Raw genomic sequence first — 23,696 nt, forward strand, 5'->3', positions numbered from 1 at the left:
CCCTTCTCTTGGTCCCATAACCCAAACCTCCTGTTTTCCACTCTCCCCCTGCACGGTGTCCACTCTTCGTTATTCTTAAACTGAAGTGCTCTGGGACATCTTCCTGCAGAAACCATAGAATCCCTACAGTGCAGAAGGAGGCCATTCCGCCCCATTGAGTCTCCATCAACCCTCCGAAAGAGCACTCCATCTAGTCCCGCTCCCCGAAAACCTGCGCATTGATCATGGCCAATTCACGTAACTTGCACATCTTTTGATTGCGGGTGGAAACCGGAGCACCCGGAGGAAACCCACGCTGATACGAGGAGAAAGTGAAAACCCGACACTATCACCCAAGGCTAGAATTGAACCCTGGTCCCTGGCGCTGTGAGGCAACTGTGCTAACCACTGTGCCACCGTACATGAACGCATTCAGCTTTCATCCTCTTAAGGGAGCGTTCTCTCTCCACCATCTACTACGAATTTAATGTTACTTCATTGATTAAAACTCCTCATCTGATTCAAATCTCAAAAACCCATCAGGTTTATTTCTTTTTGCATCACATTTAAAACCAGAAATCAACTCTTTTCTTGATAATGATTTGGTGTTGGCCAACGCTGATCAGTGGTTTGTGATTCTTACCCTGGCAGGCTTTATCATGCAAAGTTGTTTGTTCTATATGCGCATATTTGATGAAGTGCATTTGTTCAAGAAGCTGAGCCAGGGAAAATGTGGATGAATGTACGTGATATTCAGTGTGGGTCTGTAATGATGACTGATGTTTTTCAAATAAGCCTTTGCCTAATGAAGTATGTTTGAAATGAAACACCGAAGGTCAAATTTGAAGGTCAGAGACAATACATGAGAATTCAAGAGGGCAGATGGGTAGGCGTTTTATCGAAAGATAGTTCAACTGAATAAGATGCTTTGAAACTAATTCCTGTCAGTTTGTTTCTGTTAATAAGAAGTTTCTGAACTTTGTGAGGGATCACCTGGAACTATTGACACACTGCTGGGCTAGTATTTTACAGTCTCGCCACGGTGTGTCACCTCCCGACGGATGGAACGGGCCATTTGAATTGCCGTTTAATTGACGGGACTGTAACATTCCATCAGACAGGAGGGGGTGTAAAATCTTGGCCTTCCTATTATGTTCCAGACTGCGAGGTGGTAAAGGATAGACCTGGAGCCAGTCTTGATCTACCTTTGAGTTTTTATTTTATTTACAGATGAACCTCTTAACTCAACAGCCACGGGTTTAACCTGCATTGGGGTTCAAGTGAATCCTAATACCTACCCCCTGCATTCATTTGAAGACAGACAATATACAATTAACAGATTCCCTTCCCTTTATATAAATAAGTAATAGAGTTTATGCCCACTTTCTAAATTTTCTGTACAAAGTAATTGGTTGTGAAATGCCCTCTTTCAGGATTCCCAATAATTTATTTGTCCGTGCAATTCTTTTGTTTAACGATCAGTCAGCTGATGATTTAAATCCACCCACTTAATTTCAGAGACTTCATTTCTCTCCAAGATGCTCAATGTCAAGTTTTATCTGAGCCCTTTTCATAGGTTTACTCAACAGAAAAGCTATCTCACTGTAGATTATGTCAATACTTACAAAATGATTTATTTTCGCTATTTTTGATGGAAATATCTTCACTTTTGTTACCTCAATGTAATGTCATCACAAAACCTGCAGCAATTAGTACTTCCTAAATCTTGATCCTCAATAACCAGTGAATCAGGATAACATTTTAACCAATCTGTCCCACATACTGTTGAAGTGCAAATATTATCTAGTGCAGCGCAATTAAAGGAGTCCACACGCACAAATTCATCACAGGGCTACATTTCTTTATAATCGATATAATTTGCTTGGATTCATCACTGTCTTCATCCTCCTCCTCCTCAGAATTATCTTCCTTATGTGTCATTTAAAGGACCTTGCCTCTCTACTTTGGACATAATAATACTATCTGAAACTCCTATTGGCAGTTCTTAGGGCATTCCTGAGGTTCACTTGCCTATTATTCTGGTTCTAATTTAGTTCTGCTGTAATGATCAAATGTACCAAAAGTCTTTTCATCCTCATTCAGCCTGAACTTAACTCTTGCAATGGATCAATACCTCCTCCATTCAGTAAGAAGTCTTACAACACCAGGTTAAAGTCCAACATGTTTGTTTCAAACACTAGCTTTCGGAGCACTGCTCCTTCCTCAGTTCACCTGATTCTTTCTCCAGGTTTTTTAAATGCAGCAGACACCAGATCAACCTCTGCCATCATTGATTGATTAAATGAATTAAATATTCATTTAATATATCTTTTTTTCTTGTAGATTTTATCTCAGAAGTTTGATTGAAGGTCCAAACTTTCATTACTCCCCAACTGATGGTCATGCAAGTTGCAAGTACTTTATTTCTAAATTTGTTTCTTGTCGGAATTGACAACAGCAAGGCTGTTTGTTGTTTCTTATTGGTTGGAGCATAACCCTTTCAACATTCCTCCACTAGTCATATGGTTTAGACTCCAAAATCATCAAAGAGTAATCATACCGTGAAAATTTACATTTGTTTTCTATTATTTTCCCACAATGACCAAACCAATTGGATTTTAGTTTTATGTCTCAAAGATTTCTTTTCTTTTTTTAAATCTTCACCTTTAGGCAATCATCCTCTGCTACCATGTAAAATTACAGCAAGCCATGTGGTTAAGGATAGAACTGGAGCCAATATTTACACACAGTGCTAAGGTTTTTATTTACAAACATACACCTAACCAAACATCTACAGTTTAATCTGTTCCTATTTTTAGGAGCACAAGTAAATCAACCCCAGTTAATGCCCATCACCTGCATTCAATTAAACAAAATGAGCACAGAATTAATACCCCGGAAATTCACAGGGATTCCCTGCAGCCTTTGACACAATCCTGGGGATTCCCCTGGAAGTTTTCACATAACACTGGGGATTACCCTGGAAGTTTTCACATAACACTGGGGATTACCCTGGAACTATTAATGCACTCAATGGACCCCTGGAACTATCTGTACACTCCCAGGAATTCTCCTTGAACTATCGGTACATTCCTAGGAATTCCTCTCGCACTATTGATGAACTCCCAGGATATTCTGGATAGCTTTGGCAACTTTTCTTTAGAAAGGATATAATTGCTTTGAAGACGTTCAGAGAAGGTTCACTCACCTGATTACTTTATGAGGAAAGGTTGAACAGGTTTGGCCAGAATACATTGGAGTTTAGAAGAATGCGAGGTGGTCTCATTGAAACATATAAGATCCTGTGTGTGTAAACCGTTTAGTTTACATTGGACACATCATTTTAGATCTTGCATGACAATTTGTAAACCACTGTTAATTCTTCCAGATATTCTTGATTAATGCATTTATTAAAAAGTAATAGAGTTAATTGTACTCCCTTAAAAAGAGTCAGTAACCCAAGGACTCGGACAGCACCGTGGCACATCACAATGCCAGGGACCAGGGTATAATTCCAGCCTTGGGTGACTGTGGTTTGCACATTTTCCCCGTGTCTGTGTGGGTTTTCTCCAGGTGCTCCGATTTCCTCCTACAGTCCAAAGATGTGCAGATTAGGTCGATTAACCATACTAAATTGCGCCTTACTGTCCAGAGATATGCTGGGTTAGGTGGGTTAGTGGGGTTAGGGTGGGGGAGTGGGCCTAGGTAAGGTTCTCTTTTCCAAGGGTCGGTGTAGACTCGATGGGCCGAATGGCCTCCATCGGCACTGTAGAGATTCCATGGAATTGGCTAGATTTTTTGCAGTCAGCTGTTCTGATCTCAAATGGTGCTAATGGACCTCCAAGGGTGCTAAAATAAGTTTTAATAGGAGATTTCAGAAGGGAATTGCACAAACATTTGAAGAGGAAGTATTTGAAGTCTATGGGGTAATTTGGATAGCTCTTTTAAAGGGCTAGCACAAACACAACGGGCCAAATGTCCTCCACATGTGCTGTATCATTCCATGATTCTATCTTCTCTCTTTCTAGAACTTTGAATCGTTTTTTGATGCCAGAGAGAATAATGCCGTGTATGCATTTCTAGGCCTGACACCTCCACCTGGATCCAAGGTTAGATTTAGAATAAGCTGAGACTTTTTATTAATTCTGATTCCACAAATGCATAAAACCAGATATTTTGAAATGGATTTGAAGGATTGTCCATGGGTTCCAATTGAGCAATGTATAAATTGCCATCAGCTGTGTTTTCATGCAAGCACTTTAATATTCCCCCATTGAATTTCTCTTCCCTACTAATTTAGCGGAAACATTAATCCATGATAGTAGAGAGGAATTTGATATGAATATATGTAAACACCATGTAACAACCTACCAATATCACTGACAGTACATCTAGCCCTGTGTTTTGAAATAGGCCTCTTATATATTTTGAGATAGAACTGTTCCTTGATGTTCAACATCATTACTATCTCTGTACACACCATTAATTTTCTGGGGATTACCAGTGACCAGATTTTTAAAACTGGGCTATCCGTATAAATACTGTGGTTACAAAAGGCTGAGAATTATTGGTGAGTACCTTAGCTCTTCACTCCACAAAGCCTGTCCACCATAACGACAAGGCACGAGTCAGGAGTGTGATGGAATACTCTGCATTTGCCTGAATCGTGCAGCTCCAACAATACACAAGAGGCTTGGCACCATCCAGGACAAAGCAGCCCGCTTGATCGGCACCCCGTCCATCATGTTAAATATTCACTCCCTCCACTACTTGTGTACAGTGGCAGCAGTATATACCATCTAAATGATGCACTGTAGTAACTCGGCAAGGCATCTTCAACAACACCTTCCAAACCTCTGACCTCTATCATCTAGTAGGATCAAGGGCAGCAGCGGCATGGGAACACTACCACCTGCAAGTCCCATCCCCCCACCTCCCTAACAGCACTGTGGGTGTATCTACACCACATGGCCGAGAGCAGTTCAAGAAGACCATCACCTTCTCAAGCGGAAATAGAGATGGGCAACAAATGCTGGCCCAGCAGCGACAGCCACATTAGAAGAAGAAATTAAAAAAAAAAAAACCTCCAGATGTAAGAGTTTCCAAGCCTGCACATAGCTAAGTGCCGCGTAGTATGTGTATGCACTGGAAGCTAATGGGGACTCTGTTCCTTTAGAGTTTTGATAGAAGTTTGTGGACTTTACAAAATAAATGACTGTGACTGGGCTAAATGCTGAACATTGAAATGACATCATGGAGAAGCAGCACATGCTGCCCTTTCCAAAATGTCCCTATTCTACTATTTCACTCATGCCGTTAATTTGTTTCAGATGCATCACGATTTGCACATTGGAAGGGGCTTTTCCATGATCTCAATGAGCATTGGTACCTAAAGTGCAATGACACGGCCTATTTGTTCTGTATTGTTGTATAAATTTACTTAGTCTGTAATTCATGATAAAAATGCGCTAAGAAATTTTGGGTCACATCTCCTGCTATCCCCTTATTGTTGCCTTTGATGTCTAACTATTTTTAACTTCCATTTATTACGTGCTGCTAAAGAGGGTGTCTATTTTGCCTCTGTAATAGCCAACATTACAGACATTTATTTACATATGATGTGGTTCTCTTTCATTAATCAAAGAAATTCATCGAACAGAAGGAGACCATTCAGCCTGTTGTGTCTGTTCACATTCTTTGGTTCGGCTACGCATCCAGTTTGGTCCCTCTCGCTTTCTCCATGGCTCTATGGATTTTTCAATTACTTAACCAATTACCTTTTGAAAGTTTTGAGTGAATTACTATCAGTAACCTTTCAGACAGTACGTTCCAGGCCATCATAACAATTGTGTGTTGAAAGAGCACGGGGGTTGGACCTCGCTGTCATTCCTATTCCAGTTGAACAGCTACAAGCGGTGACACTGTGCAGGTAGAATTGTCACTCCGCTGAAGTATTGCAGGGCCACTGACACCTGTTAGGATTGGCACTTTTTCCTGGATTTTCATAACCCAGACGGGCAGTGGGAGTGGCGGTGATGTTTGCTGCAGTCTAGCACACAGACTCGGGAAAGAGTTTGGAGACAGCCTCAGGGGTTGCCTGGTGCCAAGGTAGGTTGTTTAAAAGGCCCACCTTAGTGCCGTGGAACTTCGTCCCAGTTATAATGAAATCTGTAAGGCCCCTATCCCCCCTCCTGCTCCACACACTCCCTATGCCCCATCCATACCACTTCATGCCCCCATAAGTTAAGAGCACATGGTGTTAAAGGTAAGATACTGGCATGGATAGAGGATTGGCTGACTGGCAGAAGGAGTATTGTGAGCAGCTGTGGGCCCTGTATCTAAGGAAGGATGTACTGGCCTTGGAAAGCTCCCAGAGGAGGTTCACAAGAATGATCGCTGGATTGAACAGCTTGTTATATGAGGAGCGGTTGAGGACTCTGGGTCACTACTCGTTGGAGCTTAGAAAGATGAGGGGGGATCTTATTGACACTTACAGGATACTGAGAGGCCTAGATAGAGTGGACGTGGAGAGGATGTTTCCTCTTGGAGGAAAAACTAGAACCCAAGGCCACAGCCTCAGATTGAAGGGACGATCCTTTAAAACTGAGATGAGGAGGAATTTCTTCAGCCAGAGGATAGTGAATCTGTGGAACTCTTTACCACAGAAGGCTGTGGAGGCCAAATCACTGAGTGTCTTTATGACAGAGATAGATGGGTTCTTGATTAATAAGGAGATCAGGGGTTATGGGGAGAAGGCAGAAGAATGGGTATGAGAAACATATCAGCCATGATTGAATGGCAAAGCAGACCCGTTGGGCTGAATGACCTAATTCTACTCCTGTGTCTTATGGTCTATGGTTTAATGCAGGCTACAGCCCTCCATCCAACCTCCATGATTCCTTGATCCCCTTTGCCAAGCTATGGCACTTCCTTGTCCATTGACCCATTAAACACTGTATAGAATCTTACAATCCCTGCAGTGCAGAAGGAGGCCATTAAGCCCATTGAATCTGCATGGACCCTCCAAAAGAGCATCCTACCTAGGCCCAATCCCCAGCCCTACCCCCGTAACCCCACCTCACCTTTGAACACTTAAGACAATTTAGCATGGTCAATCCACCTAACCTGCACACCTTTGGACTGTGGGAGGAAACCAGAGCACCCGGAGGAAACCCACACAGACACGGGGAGAATGCGCAAACTCCACACAGACAGAAACCCGAGGTCGGAATCGAATCTGGGTCCCTGGTGCTGTGAGGCAGCAGTGCTAACCACTGTGCCACCGTGCCACCCTTTGGGGATGGAATGGATCCTCAAATCGTCAGAATCGTTATATTGTCACCAGAAGTGCAGTGCGTACATGTGTATTTAACAGACCAATAAAAACCCCTGAGTCCAGCAAAGATTTCTGAACAACAGCTTTATGGAACATAAATGTTTAGTGTTGCAGCAGAAGACCAAGATTAGTCAGAAACAAATTACGTCAATGCCAAAAATGTAAATTTCCAGCAATTCATCATAAAACAGCGGAAAAACATGAGTACCTATCACCTCCTGACTCCTCAAAGCCTGTCATTAGTCAGGAGTGTGATGGCATACTCTCCACTTGCCTGGATGCGTGCAGCTCTAACAACACTCAAGAAGCTCGGCACCATCCAGGGCAAAGAAGCCCGCTTGACTGATTTCCCATCCACAAACATTCAAACCCTCCACCACCGATGCACAGTGGCAGCCATGTGTACCATCTACAAGGTTCACTGCCGTAACTCACCAAGGCTTCTTTGGCGGCCCCTTCCTAATCCACAACCATTACCAATTAGAAGGACAAGGGCAGCAGATATGTGGGAAAGCCACCACCTGGAGGTTACCCATCAAGTCACTCACCATCCTGATTTGGAAATATATCACCGTTCTGTCACTGTTGCTGGGTCACAATCCTGGAACACCCTCCTAACAGCACAGTGGGTGTACCCATACCATAGGGACTGCAGCAGTTCAAGAAGGCAGCTCACCATCACCTTTTGAAGGACAATTAGTTAAAAGCACAGGCACCAATGTTGGAACAAAGAGAATTAGAATTGCAAAAGAGGCCATAGCTGGATAAAAGCAGCGATCTTGGAAGGTTGTAGTGTTGGATGAGCTTAGAGATAGGGAGCAGAGAAGCCACTGAGGATACAGTTGTGTTCTGTGTGATGACCATTGCAATGAGGTGCTCAGAACATCCAGTTGCTTAACTAAAAGGTGATTTATTAAAACACACATGGAAAGATAACTTTCAGATTACTATACAGATAATTTCTATATGAATTCTACTGTAACTACACTAACTGCAACTATCCTCTCGTACGTCCTACTACCAATTGGCAGGTATCTCAGGTCACGTGAAGAATGTCTGGCGCCACCAGCTGGTTGGAGGTTGTATCATTAACTATCGACAAAACTGCACAGGCATATCAGCACAGATACTGTCCAAGTTCTTAGAAAGTTTCATTCCATTCCTCAAGCGCTGGGTGTCAATCGACTAAATATTTTACAAGAAGCTTATGAGATCTAGTAAATCTGCGAAGCAAGTCCCCATGTGCCAATAAAAGCACCCAGAAAAAGGTTAACAAGTTTGTTAATACAGATTTTGAAGTGCCAAATTAAATGAGTAAAGCTGGCCTTTATTTGAGAGTTTTTTTTTTGACAGCACACTGCCACACAATAAAATTCAAGCCTATGTTTAATTCTCAAGAGGAGAATTGAAATGCATGGATTCTGTTCTGAGGCATGATAAGTATGAGGCCACATTAGGGTATTTCCTTTGAAGCAGATAATTAGTGATCTCGAATTTCTCGGTGTTGCCAAATGTAAAAACTCTTGTCATCTTTCAGCTGAGAAATGATTTTTTATTTTAACAACACAATGCTGGTTTGTTATTGAGGGTATTTTAAAAAGATCGAAGATGATCAGGTGGCATTTCCTTTTGTGCCGGATAAATCTCAGGCCTGACGATGAGGTAATGAATATTCCATTAATTCTTTTATTCATATGGCTGGGAAGCAGTTATAGTTTGATGTCAGGGTTAACGATCCATTCAACGGCATCAGCTGAACAGGAATGGATGTATGAAGGCAGGAGTTCAAAGGTGAGTAGGTTAGGTGGATTGTCAATGCTAAATTTCCCCTTAGTGTCCAAAGATTGGATGGGATTAAGGGGATAGGGCGGGGGAGTGGGCCTGGGTGGGGTGCTCTTGCGGAGAATGGGAGCAGACTCGATGGACTGAATGGCCTCATTTTGCACTGCAGGGTTTCTAAGATTCTGTAATCGGACTTCCGTATGTGGGCAGTCATGTGACTTGATGGCCACAATAACAATTGAGCTGTTCCTCGTGTTCTACCTGTGCCCCTGTTACTCATACACTGCATCGAAATATTACATTATCAAGTGGTGATTGAAAGAGCGGTGCATTTTTAGGGTGTTTCGGAGATGAGAGCTTGGGGGCTGTCTTTGTTGTGGGTTGGCAGACACTGCAATCTAACCACTTTCACACCAAGTGCTGCCATTTTTCAAACTTTACCCTATATATTTCTGTGATGTTATACCAGCCACTCAGTGTTGTTGGATTTCCAATAATCTGCTGTAACCAATACCTCACCAATGGCCACATTTAAATGATGCATGTAAAAGGTTGGAGAGTGTCCATTGCTCCAGATGTGATAGTATAAAATTATGAGGGCATAGATAGACGGGAAGAAACTGTTCCCCTTGGTGGAGTGATCATTGACCAAGGGTCATAAGGTAAGGGGCAGGAGGTTTAGAGGGGATGTGGGAGTCTGGAACTCACTGCCTGAAAGGATGGTGCAGGCAGAGACCCTCATATCATTTAGATATAGAATTTACAGTGCAGAAGGAGGCCATTCGGCCCATCGAGTCTGCACCGGCTCTTGGAAAGAGCACCCTACCTAAGGTCAACACCCCCGCCCTATCTCCATAACCCAGTAACCCCACCCAACACTAAGGGCAATTTTGGACACTAAGGGCAATTTATCAAGGCCAATCCACCTAACCTGCACATCTTTGGACTGTGGGAGGAAACCGGAGCACCCGGAGGAAACCCACGCACACACAGGGAGGATGTGCAGACTCCGCACAGACAGTGACCCAAGCCGGAATCGAACCTGGGACCCTGGAGCTGTGAAGCGATTGTGCTATCCACAATGCTACCGTGCTGCCCATATAGAATCATTTCGATGTGCATTTGCGATGCCAAGGCACTCAACGCTATGGGCCAAGTGCTGGAAAATGGGATTAGAATAGTCCACTCCCAAAAATCTGGAATATTACTCCTCTAGCAAACAGAGGGATGAGAACCTGTGTGTGTTGCCATGCTGAAAGTGTGTGGTGATTAATAGGGAGGAGCGTGCCAGCAGTGCTTACCAGGTGATTTGACCTAGCTTGGGCAGTTACCGCCTGGTCTGTTTTTTTTTTGTCCAGATTGGATACAGTCACATAGAACCTGAAGGAACTGCTCACACACCTTGGCCCTTCCAAACTGTATTCTTCCCTGTCCCTTTCTCAAAAATTCCCGAAAGTCCACTAAGCATCAACCTCAGTGCAGATTAAATCAGTGAAGATACAATAGATCATTGCTACTCAAAGATAGTCATTAAGCAAAATCTGGACTTATTTCTTGCACTTTGAGTTTACAAAACCGTTCAGGGGGTTTTTATGCTTTATCGCTAATTACCCATTCTGTGATTTCTATTGGATTAGGAGTGCCCATTTGTTTATTTCAGCTAAAGTTGCTGAGGTAACAACAGCTACACATGCGGGGCTACTGTTACACTGAGTGAAGGGGACAGGTTCCCCTGGCAGTGGTCACAAAAGTACATACAAATGGTCACGTCAAACCAATTCCTATCTGCTATTTGGAAATGTTGGTGGGGCAAGAACAAGTCAAAAATGATCAAACTTTTGATTGATCATTGCAATGCTTGGAGATATTGGATTAAATTTAGTGGTGGTGGAAAGGGTCCTTTAGGCTATGTGTTCAACTTGTGTTGAAGTGTCTGCAACGTTGAAGCAAAGTCACCTGCCTTCCTTTACAGAAAGCAAGTAGAGAAAGTTTATTTTTATGGAACAGTAAACGTCACTGAGTCATTGATAATTATTACAACCGTGCCCTGGTTCATTCAACAAATCTTTTCCCCATTGCATCTGGAAAGGTTTTATCTTTTTTTTTAACCGGATCTAGGCATCAGCACAAAGGGTGGCATTTATTGCCAATCCTTAGTTGCCCCGGTGAGGCACTGCAATTTGAACGGCGTCAATACTCCCACTGTCAGGGGGGGAGTTCTCGGATTTTGACACAGTGGCAGTGAAGGGAGGGTGATATTTTTCCGATAATAGTAATGGTCCGGATGTTCCATGAAGCTACAATCACCATCGGATCCATCGCTCCAACCATAACTACCTGCACCCCGACACAGTCTCCCATTTCGCCCAGCCTTCCAAGCCCGACTTCTCCAGAAATGCAGAGACTATAGTCCGCCGGGAGAAGTTCTTTGCGGCAGAGCATCAACAGGAGTACGACTGGATGCTTCCCCTTTTTACAGTACGAGTTGCCATATGCTAAGTTTAAATGTCAAGTATGAATGGGTAGGTGAGTGAGGTAAGTGGATATGGTGACAGTGGGTAGGGTAGCTTCAGGTGGGTTGGGAGGGGTAGACAGGTTGAGGCCTAGTTAGGTCGGGTCAATGGGTAGTCAGTCAGGTGGTGGGGATAGTCAGGTCTGTTTGGCAGAATGTCTGGGTGGAGTCGGGGTGCGGTTGTATCGGGAGGGGTATTGGGTGGTCAGGACAGATAGTTGGGTCGGGTCATTGATTGGTCGGGGTCAACAGGATGTCAGGGGGTCAAGAGGAGAGTGGGGCAGAGGCGGGTGTGGATCAGCAAGAGTGATTTCGGGGAGGAGGGGGGGGTGGGGAACCTGTCGTGACCTAGGAGATCGGCCAGGATTTCCTTCTCTTAACATTTCCTGGCTAGCTATCAAGGTAAATATGTTGGATCTGACCAAAGTCTATGACTCTAACTCAGATTTGGAGTCTGTTGCGGAGGGTCCCAGGGAGCACAGGAATTGCCTATCAGTAATTCAAACTTCCCAGACAATTTCCACAGAGGTTAGTGGGGCTTCCATAAGGTCTCGACAGGCATCTTGAGTCATGTATCTGGTCTCATATGATCTGGAGAATGGAAGATCTTGGTCAGTATTGCCAAGATGTTCTATAATTAGCCAAAGTTAGCAGGATATGCAAATAGGGTAGCAGTTGACTAAAATATGCCAAACCATTTCTTATAGAATAACAAAGTCAGTCAAAGGCTCAGTAACAGCATTCTTACCTCTGTCTCAGTTTGGACTCATTTGATCACTGGAATGCATCAGAGTTATCTGGATCCCCGAGGGAAGAATCATAACCCCTAGTGGTAGGTCCAGGTATCACTGGTGAAGCAGGTTAGCTAATCATTCACCACCTGACTGAGCAATCGGCCCCATCTCCAAATGATTAATAACTGGCTCCACCTCATCAGGTATCTTCAATCCAAAATGTGTGGGAATCTCTACTGTTCGCACTGATAGAAAGTACAATTTGTATTTACGTATCTCCTTTGCAGACAAGGAGGTACCTTTAAAGGGTAGTCACTGTACAAAATGCAGCAGTCAATTTGCACAAAGTAAACTTCCACAACATCAATGCGATAATGGCAAGATAATCTGTTTTAGTAAAATTATTGGAATAATAACTATCAGCCAGGAATCCACGGAATACTCATGTGTTTTTCTTATGAATAACGCAATAGAATCTTTTATTTCCACCTGAGTGGTTGGTTTAATGTCTCACCTGGAAGATGACACCTCTGACAGTGCAGTTCTTCCTCAGCAGTCAAGTAACAGCCTGGATCGTGTGCTCAGGTCTCGGGCGTGGGGCGTCAACATACATTCTTCTGGTTCAGGTGGAATTGCTACGACTGATGCCTGAGGCTGATACGACAACATTCCTGTTGAGAACATAGGAAGGTAAAAAAATGGGAGCAGAAATCAGCTATTAAACTCTTTGAGTCTGCTCTGCCACTCAATATGGCGGATCATCTACCTCAGTTACAGCTTCCCACACACTCGTCACGTCCCTTGATTCTCTTAATGTCCAATAGGCTACACTCTCTGACTTAAATATGCTCAATGACTGAGCATCCACAGCTCTTTGGTGTAGAGTTCCAACGGCTTACAACTTATTGAATAAAGACATTTCTCCTCACCTCTTGTCCTAAATGAGTGTCCTAAATCTAGAATCCCAAGCCAGGGGAAATATACACCAGGGGAAATGATGGGCTGAATGGCGTCCTTCTGCACTGTAGGGATTCTATGATTCTACAATCTCATCAGTTTAGGAATCAGACTAGTCCCTCTAGGACAAGTCTATCTGTCTTTAGGTAAGGCGAATACAGCATTTGGTGTAGTCTCATCAAGGTCCGATACAATTGCAGCCAGTCTTTCTTTGTCTTATATTCTGATCTCCTTGCCATGAAGTTCAGTGTACCTTCATGTGCGAGGGCATCCCCAGTCCCTCTAAACAATAAAGGATTTCCAGTCTCTCACCTTTTTAAAAAATAACATCTCCTTTTCTATTTTTCATAACAAAGTGGGTTGCTCCATTTTATATTCTGTCTGCAATGATCTTGCTCACCTAACGTAATCTGTCCTATTTTTGACCCCTCTTTCCATCCTTCTCATGACTTACTTATTCCAACTTTGTATCGCCAGAAAAATCCGATGCATTACACCCTCACCTTGTCTAAATCGTAGATGTAGATCGTAAATAGTTGAGTCCAAAACACTGACCGGTGCAATATCCGATTCGTTACAATCTGAAAATGACCGTTTATTTTCTAATGGAGCAATAGTTCTGGGTACAAAGGCAAATAACTATAAAGATTGATATGTTCATTGGTTCATCTGCCTGAGGCAAGAGGAGGCGATTTCCTTATTTATTCATTTCTTCAGGCTCGATTGAGAGGTTACGTCGACCATTTTGGTTTACGTTCTCCTGCTATGGATCTTGAAACCACCTGAAGTTATCCCAGCGTCTGTGTCAAAAATCAAAGCTCAGTTCTGATTAATATAGAAAAATGGGTATCACAGGAATGCAGCATTTTATTGGGGAAAGCTAGGCTTCCACTGTGCAACGTAGCAACCAGTGTGATTTATTCGGGATGAAAATGTTTTCATCTTAATGTAAATGGTAAGAACAATGGACACAAAGCCTGTTTGTAGATGCTGCACAGAGAGACTCATTTGAATGCTAGTTTGTTCCTGTCATTTAAAAAGAATTAATGTGTGTAGTGGAAGAAAGCTGATTAAATCTAAAATGTGAATGTCTTTAAATGCTGCATGCCATGCAGGAGTGCAGCTACAGTGCCTCAAAAGGGTTAAACATTTAAAATCTGCAGCGCATCACGTCAGTGCACTGACATTGAAACAGTGCGCAGCAGAATAACTGGTCATAGCTTCTCTCTCCCAGGGTTCCCAATGACTTCAACCTATGCCATCCAACCTATGCCATCCAGTCATTTAAAAAAAAATAATAATTTAGAGTACCCAAATCTTTTTTTCCAATTAAGGGGAAATTTAGTGTGGCCAATCCACCTATCCTGCACATCTTTGAGTTGCGGGGGTAAAACCCACGCAGACACGGAGAGAGTGTGCAAACTCCACTGTGGTAGTATGGCTAGAGGGATCATATTACCGGAGAACCAGGCTGCCATTGGTACAGCAGCCTCGCTGCCATTGGCCCAGGCAAGTCATGTACCTCTCTGCTAATTAGTTGTGGCTGGTCATGTGACTCCCCGCCGATTGGCTGAGAGGTTGGTAGCTCCGCCTACAAAGCGGGGTATAAGAGCTCGTGTTGGCTGGCAGTCGGCCTTTCTCTGTACGGCCACTGCCGGGCTCGCATCTAGCGTATTAAAGCCTGTTGTTTGGAACTTCACTACGACTCAAGTCCAATTGATGGTGCATTAATTTAATACGCTAGACTTTGAAAATGGAACTACGGATTAAGCCAGAATGCCTCCGGATCAGCCCGCATGCTGCAAACGCGTCAGCAAATTTTAAACATTGGCTGGCGTGCTTCAACAGCTACCTCTGTACTACAGAAAATCAACCAACAAAGGAGCAGAAACTCCACATCCTCCACTCGTGCGTGGGCACTGTCGTTTACTCGGTGATAGAGGATGAACTGGACTATGATGACGCCATGGATCTCCGAAAAGGACACTTCATCAGGCCTGTAAACCAAGTCTACGCACGGCACCTCCTGGCAACAAGGCAACAATTCCCCGGTGAGTCCTTCGATGAATTCTATCAGGCCCTCATTGTCCTAGGGAGAAACAGCGCCTGCCTGCAGGTCACTGCTGCGGAGCACACCGAACTCTTGATTAGGGATGCCTTTGTAGCGGGCATGCAGTCACCCCAAATACGGCAGAGACTGTTAGAGAAGGACGCTCCCAGCCTCACTGAGGCACGGACCCTTGCATACTCTTTGGAGGTCGCTGATCGCAACGTGCGCGCGTATGTCCCCGGCCGCTTGGCAGCCCCTTGGGCAGCGTGGCACAGCCCCCTCACCCCCGTCGACTCGGACCCCCAAATCTGAGCTGCAGGACGCCCAGACAAGCCCACGGGCCCCCGCTGCTATTTCTGCGGGCAGGCCAAGCACCCGCGCTGCCCGGCCCGCACCGCAGTCTGCAAGAATTGCGGAAAAAAGGGCCATTTCGTGGCCGTCTGCCTCTCCAAGCCGGTCGCTGCCGTTCCAGACGCGACCGCGGGGCCCCCCCCCGCACTCCTCTAGGGCCCCGTGCGGCCCGCGGACCTCGCTGCCTCCAACCCCCACCGCCACGAGTGATCCATGGCCGCCTCCATTTTGGGCCCCCAACTCCACGTGTGACCCCAGGGCGCCGCCATCTTGTTCATCACCCACCACGTGCGGCCGATGGGCGCCGCCATCTTGGATCGGCACGGAGGACCCCACAAGTGATTACTCCGTCCTGGATGACGACTCCGCGTTCCTGCCACGACTCGCCTCGGTGACACTGGACCAGACATGGCCCCGCACGCTTTCCACGGCGACCACACAGATCCAACTCAACGGTCGCAAAACAAGCTGTCTACTGGACTCCGTGAGCACAGAGAGTTTCGTCCACCCGACACGGTAAGACACTGCGCGCTCCCCGTTCACCCCGTAAAGCACAAAATAGCTCTGGCATCTGGTTCGCACTCCATCCAAATCACCGGGTGCTGCGTAGCGGACCTCACGGTCCAGGGGAGGGTTTTTAAAAATTATAAATTCCTCGTCCTCACCCGCCTCTGCGCACCGGCACTTCTTGGACTGGATTTTCAGTGCAACCTGCAGAGCCTAACTTTTAAAGTCGGCGTGCAGCCTCGCGTCCCTCAAGGTCGACCCCCCTTCCTTGTTTGCGAACCTCACCCCGGATTGCAAACCCGTCGCCACCAGGAGCAGACGGTACAGTGCCCAGGACCGGATCTTCATCAGGTCCAAAGTCCAAAGTCTCCTGAAGGAAGGGGTCATAGCGGCTAGCAACAGTCCCTGGCGAGCACAAGTGCTGGTTGTTAAGACTTGGGAGAAAAACCGTATGGTCATCGATTACAGTCAGACCATCAACAGGTTTACGCAGCTGGATGCATATCCTCTTCCCCCGTATCTCTGACCTGGTTAACAGGATCGCGCAGTACAAAGTCTCTTCCACGGTGGACCTTAAGTCCGCCTACCACCAGCTCTCCATCCGCACGAGTGACCGAAAGTACACTGCGTTCGAAGCGGATGGGCGACTCTACCACTTTTTAAGGGTTCCCTTTGGTGTCACGAATGGGTTCTCGGTCTTCCAAAGGGAGATGGACCGAATGGTTGACCATACGATATACGAGCCACCTTCCTGTAGCTCGACAATGTCACCATCTGCGGCCATGACCAGCAGGACCACGATACCAACCTCTGTCAATTCCTCCGATCCGCAAAACTCCTTAACCTCACGTATAATAAGGAGAAGTGCGTGTTTAGCACTGACCGTCTAGCCATCCTCGGCTACGTAGTGCGTAACGGAGTGATAGGCCCCGACCCCGAACGCGCGCTCCCCCTTATGGAACTCCCCCTTCCCAACTCCCTCAAAGCCCTCAAACGCTGTCTGGGCTTCTTTTCTTATTATGCCCAGTGGGTCCCTAGCTACGCCGACAAAGCCCGCCCCCCTCATCCAATCCACCATGTTTCCCCTGTCGATGGAGGCCCACCAGGCCTTTAGCCGAATCAAAACTGACATTGCGAAGGCCACAATGCGCGCTGTCGACGAGTCCCTCCCATTCCAGGCCAAGAGCGACGTGTCCGATGTAGCTCTGGCGGCCACCCTGAACCAAGCGGGCAGACCCGTGGCCTTTTTCTCCCGGACCCTCCACGCTTCCGAAATCCGCCATTCCTCGGTGCAAAAGGAGGCACAGGCCATTGTCGAAGCTGTGCGACATTGGAGGCACTATCTGGCCGGCAGGAGGTTTACCCTCCTCACAGACCAACGGTCAGTAGCCTTCATGTTTGATAATGCACAGAGGGGCAAGATCAAGAACGATAAGATCTTGCGGTGGCGGATCGAGTTGTCCACGTACACCTACGATATCTTGTATCGTCCTGGGAAGCTCAACGAGCCTTCCGCTGCCCTATCCTGCGGTACCTGCGCCAGCGCGCAGATCGACCGCCTCCGCACCCTCCACGCAGACCTCTGCCATCCAGGGGTAACCCGCTTCTTTCATTTTATTAAGACCCGCAACCTGCCCTACTCCATCGAGGTCAGGACCGTGACCAGGGATTGCCACATTTGCGCAGAGTGCAAGCCGCACTTTTGCCGCCCCGAGCAGGCGCATCTGGTAAAGGCTTCCCGCCCCTTTGAACGTTTCAGTATTGACTTCAAGGGTTCCCTCCCCTCCAACAACTGCAACATATACTTTTTAAATGTGATTGACGAGTACTCCCGCTTCCCTTTTGCCATACTCTGCCCCGACATGACCACTTCAACTGTCATCAAAGCCCTCCTCTCCATTTTCTCCCTGTTCGGTTACACCGCGTACATCCACAGCGACCGGGGGTCCTCCTTTATGAGTGACGAACTGCATCAATTCCTGCTCAGCAGGGGCATCGCCTCTAGCAGGACAACCAGTTATAACCCCCGGGGTAACGGTCAGGCGAGAGGGAGAATGGTACGGTCTGGAAGACCGTTCTACTGGCCCTACGGTCCTGGTGTCTTCCAGTCTCCCATTGGCAAGAGGTTCTCCCAGACACCCTCCACTCTATTCGGTCCTTCCTTTGTACTGCCACGAATCAAACACCTCATGAACGTCTTCTTGTTTTCCCCAGGAAGTCTTCCTCTGAGACCCCACTCCCGACCTGGCTGGCCACCCCCAGGCCCATCCTGCTCCGGAAGCACGTGCGGTTGCACAAGTCCGACCCGTTGGTTGACACAGTCCAGTTACTCCACGCAAAATCGCAGTACGCGTAAGTGGAGTATCCCGATGGACGACAGGACACGGTCTCCCTTCGGGACCTGGCACCTGCCGGAGTGCGGCCACACCCCCCAACACCAACACCCCCCCCCCCCCCCCCCCATTTCCGACCGCCCCCAGCGCCCCTGCAACCCAGCGCACAGGAACCCCTTCCTTCGGCCCGGCTACCACCAACTACGACCAGGGGAACGGACACAGGACCACGACCACAGCTTCCGGAGTCACGGATGACCACCGCTCCAACGTCACCGGCGCCGCTGCGCAGGTCCGGCAGGATACCGAAAGCACCCATCCGGCTGATCGAGTCAATTTGATGGACCTTATGGACTTTCATGGTCTGCTCATGTTCTTTGCCGATGTTGTTTTATTATTATTACTATGGTTATTGTTTTTTTCTCTCTTGTACACTGTATGCAGCATGTTTTTCTTGCACGTTCGCCACGGGCCAGTGGGTAGCCATAGTTACCTCGGTAGTATCCGAGAAGGTCTCTAGTCATACTACCAGTTTTATCGGCCATACACCCCCCCCCCCCCCCCCCCGTCTCTCCCGTCACTCCTTCCCACTCCCCCTTCTTTCTCCACAAGGGGTGAATGTGGTAGTATGGCTAGAGAGGTGGTTAGGTGGATTGGCCATGCTAAATTGCCCGTAGTGTCCTAAAAAAAAAGTAAGGTTAAGGGGGGGGAGTTGTTGGGTTACGGGTATAGGGTGGATACGTGGGTTTGAGTAGGGTGATCATTGCTCGGCACAACATCGAGGGCCAAAGGGCCTGTTCTGTGCTGTACTGTTCTATGGCTTCTAGAGATCATATTACCGGAGAACTAGGCTGCCAATGATACAGCAGCCTCGCTGCCATTGGCCCAGGCAAGTCATGTGCCTCTCTGCCAATTGGTTGTGGCTGGTCATGTGACTCCCCGCCGATTAGCTGAGAGGTTGGTAGCTCCGCCTACAAAGCGGGGTATAAGAGCTCGTGTTGGCTGGCAGTCGGCCTTTCTCTATATGACCACTGCCGGGCTCACATCTAGCGTATTAAAGCCTGTTGTTTGGAACTTCACTACGACTTGAGTCCAATTGATGGTGCATTATCCAGACAGACAGTGACCCGGGACCGGGATTAAACCCAGGTCCTCTGTGCTGTGAGGCAGCAGCGCTAACAACTGCGCCACTGTGTCACCCCTGTGGAATCCAGTCATAATGCCACACAGAGGCATGGCTCTATCCATTGCAGTTCTGGAAATTTCCCGAGGCTGCATTGGAAAATTTCGTGAGGTAAAGCCTTACCAATTAGGGGCAGCACGGTAGCATAGTGGTTAGCATCAATGCTTCACAGCTCCAGGGTCCCAGGTTCGGTTCCTGGCTGGGTCACTGTCTGTGCGGAGTCTACACGTCCTCCCCGTGTGTGCGTGGGTTTCCTCCGGGTGCTCCGGTTTCCTCCCACAGTCCAAAGATGTGCGGGTTAGGTGGATTGGCCATGCTAAATTGCCCGTAGTGTCCTAAAAAGTAAGGTTAAGGGGGAAGTTGTTGGGTTGCGGGTATAGGGTGGATATGTGAGTTTGAGTAGGGTGATCATTGCTCGGCACAACATCGAGGGCCGAAGGGCCTGTTCTGTGCTGTACTGTTCTAAATATAAACACAGCAAGAAATAATTTGCATTTTGATAGCATCCTTTATGAAGAAATCTCAAAGTGCTCCCAGCTAACTCTTACACCCTAAATTGGAGGCCATTGATGCTTAATGTGAAGAGAATGAAGACAGAATAATGAATAGCTCTACAAGAATGAAACAAATAACCTACAATTATTTATCTACCTGCAGTAGGGACTGCTGACAGTGGACAATGTTAGGAAACGTCTTTCCCAAATATCACTTGAAAATGCTTGCAGCTAAGGGTTAACATGGTTCTTTAAATTGATGATAAATAATATTGCAAAATACACTTGACCGGGGGACAAACTACTCCTTGGTCTGAGTCCTCAACCTATTTTTAAAATGAAGTGAAAATTGCCATAGTCCCTGAGGACCATAGGCTGCTTTCTCCTTTGAGGGGGAGAGCTGACTGGTGGTGATTTAACCTGAGAATCACCACACCTCAGTTGAGAGACAAGGCAATGGGAACCGTAGCTGGTAGGGGAAGAGTACTTCACAAGCAAATAATATGATTTTTAGATTGGAATCACTACAATATTGTAATATGGCATCACAGATTGGTGCAACAAAGGAGTTATGGGTAGTGTTTGAATGAAGGTGGATTGCAAAGATTCTAGTCTGTCTCCGTTTGTTATATTCAGCTTGCGAGGAAGCCCATCAGGACAGCTGATAACCCTCATTCTCCCCGTAAAGAAACAATAGAGGTGATTTCAACCTCTGATGGAAAATGAATGGGGAAAAAGCAGGAACACACCATTCTAAAAGCGCAAAGACCTCCTGTTAATTTCGATGGCAAACCTACATGCACAAAATGGCCGCCTTACTGTAGCTTGCATCTTCTGGGAAGATGGGAACCGAGGGGTCTACACTCAGAAGAGCAATGGCCTCAACCTAATGCGCCCAGGAGTACTTTGCTCCACCTGTCCCCATCAGAAACAAATACAATTTAGATATTATATTTCTTGGGCTGTTTGTGAGCTGCCTATATTAGTGGTCCTTTTTAAAGACTGCTACTCAGTTTCTGTTGCAAATAGTGTGCTCTGCACCCATTTGTAACTTTGAGTTTGCAATCAAAGATTTGTGTGTGTCATGGGACCCCGATTTCCCTAATTCAATGAGTCCTGCTTGATTCAGTTGGGCGTACGGGTAACTGGCAAAGGCCCTGGACAAGTTGGTGGTATGTGAAATAAGGAGTGGGAATGAGATGGTGAGCGCAGCACCCTGATTTCCTGGGCATTGCCCACTTGCTGAACAAGCTGCTGCCAATCATCAAGGTCACCAGTCACAGTAGTGCACATATTTGACTTGACTTTGAAATTAAAGGAATACACCGACCACATGTCCACCTGCTTTTGATTTTACCAAACTTGATTACTGGATGCCTACAATTATGAATTCTAATTTATTCTATGTTTTGAAACTGGATTGGTTTCTGTTACAACTTGCATCTTGCTGGCCTATACCCTGTGCATAATTACCAATATAATATTTCGGTAAATGTTGGATAACGATTTTAACCATATACCTCATTGGTCTGAACTGATTGTTTCCTTTCCCCATGGCGTATCATTTTAATGCTGTCAGGCTGACCAAGATTTTACTCCTTTAGTAACTATTACAAGGGGGCAAAATAATCAACTTCAACGTTTACAAGGCTGATTAAAAACTGCGTGATTCACAGGTGGGAGAATAAAACTGTATTTAGTATTAGTTAATAAGGTAGTGTCTTTTATATGGAGTAAACGTGTGTGCATGTATGTGTGAGTGTGTATGTGTGTAAGTGAGCGTGTGTGGTAAGTGTGGTAAGGGCAGCACGGTAGCATTGTGGATAGCACAATTGCTTCACAGCTCCAGGGTCCCAGGTTCGATTCCCGGCTTGGGTCACTGTCTGTGTGGAGTCTGCACATCCTCCCCGTGTGTGCGTGGGTTTCCTCCGGGTGCTCCGGTTTCCTCCCACAGTCCAAAGATGTGCAGGTTAGGTGGATTGGCCTTGATAAATTGCCCTTTGTGTCCAAAATTGCCCTTAGTGTTGGGTGGCATTACTGGGTTATGGGGATAGGGTGGAGGTGTTGACCTCGGGTAGGGTGCTCTTTCCAAGAGCCGGTGCAGACGCGATGGGCCGAGTGGCCTCCTTCTGGACTGTAAATTCTGCGATTCTATGAAAGTGTATATGCGGTGATTTTTAGCCCTCTCCGACCATGAGAAACTCAGCGCGGGCTCAAAATCCGGAGAGAATTGAAAATGTGATTCTTTACGGCGTGATTGGGATTTGCAATTTTCACCTTGCCCCAACTCCCCGCTTCGTCAGTGGAGCAGCACGAATCATAGGCCATGGGAGCCTAGGAACCTCATTTTAATACATTAGCATGTCATTAGCGAGCACTCACTCCGCATCTTCCCCCCTCACGGAATATTCACTCGGCGCGGGCGCGATGTCATGCTGCCGGCATTTACAACAGGTTTGCATAAACGTGAACCGGGTGGGGACAGAGGTGAGTGCTCAGGCAGCCATGATTTCCCAGGCTCTTCACTGCTCAGGGTGTCCCGGATTGGTTGAGGGGGACACAGATCAGTTCAACTCAGGGCCGGGGCTTTTTCAATCCTTGGGGGGGGGGGGGGGGGGAGAGAGGTTGCTTGCAGACCTTCCCTTGCGCTTTGGGGCACCCCTTGCTTTCAGGGGGTCTAGAGGCTGGCATTGCTTCCTGTGCCACCTTTACTGGCTTTGTTGCAAAATAACCACTGAGGGAGTGCCCGTCTTTAGTGGGAGCATAAAAGTGGTGGGGGGAGGTGAATACTGAAGGCCAGCACTGGGGGTGACTGTGAGGTTTCTGCGTAGGGTCTCAAGAGAGGCCAGATTGCAGAGTGGGGTTTTCAGGAATGGGTTGCATCCCTGCCCCATGGAATGAACTTGGGGAAGCACAACTGAACCATGATTACAACCCCAAACTCAGGCAGAACTCCAGGACCAAGGCATTATGCTCTCTATTGAATATCATTTCCACTTGCCGAGGAAGATTGTCAGGAATAGGGATATAGGACTGTGAAATGGGAGAATGGGGGTGCTTTCTAGATATGTGCCTGTCATGCTAACTGCAAGCTTCACTCTAATTAACTGTGCCTCGTCTATCACAGTGCATGATTCTGGAGAATCATGGAGCCCGTCTGTGGTGATAACCACAGTAGATATGTGTACTTGCAGTAGGGGGATGTATGGCTGTACCTGTAATACAGGTTCCTCCAGTAACCCCCTGCCGGCTAGCTCTGTCCACAGGGGGCTTGTGTATAAATATGCGTGTGAGCCACTCAGACTCTAGTCTTCAGTTGCAGCCGGAGGAATAGCATCACACAGCAATAAAGCCTCGATTGAACTTGTCTCTCGTCTTTGACTGCAATTGTTAGCGCCACAATTTATTGCTGTGTGATTTTCCGTACACCATGGAAATCAGAATCAAGCCTGACCGTCTGCAGCTGGATCCGCAGTCA

At 46.5% G+C, this 23,696-nt stretch overlaps 1 protein-coding gene and 1 long non-coding RNA gene across 3 annotated transcripts in view; one reads left to right on the plus strand and one right to left on the minus strand.

Moving 5' to 3' along the window:
• The window catches only part of LOC119951283, a 284,359-nt gene that overhangs the window by 232,827 nt on the left and 27,836 nt on the right, over positions 1-23,696 (minus strand). For both annotated transcript variants that reach the window (XR_005457580.1, XR_005457579.1), the window contains exon 2: positions 12,858-13,014. This is a non-coding gene — a long non-coding RNA (uncharacterized LOC119951283). The remainder of the gene's footprint in view (positions 1-12,857; positions 13,015-23,696) is intronic.
• Positions 1-23,696, plus strand: part of LOC119951281 (SH3 domain-binding glutamic acid-rich-like protein) — a 75,154-nt gene that overhangs the window by 40,250 nt on the left and 11,208 nt on the right. Inside the window, exon 3 of the mRNA XM_038774330.1 lies at positions 4,008-4,088. Coding sequence (XP_038630258.1) covers positions 4,008-4,088 — 81 coding nt within the window. The remainder of the gene's footprint in view (positions 1-4,007; positions 4,089-23,696) is intronic.

Source organism: Scyliorhinus canicula, chromosome 17 (genome assembly GCF_902713615.1).
Source record: "Scyliorhinus canicula chromosome 17, sScyCan1.1, whole genome shotgun sequence".
NCBI classification, from domain to species: domain Eukaryota; kingdom Metazoa; phylum Chordata; class Chondrichthyes; order Carcharhiniformes; family Scyliorhinidae; genus Scyliorhinus; species Scyliorhinus canicula.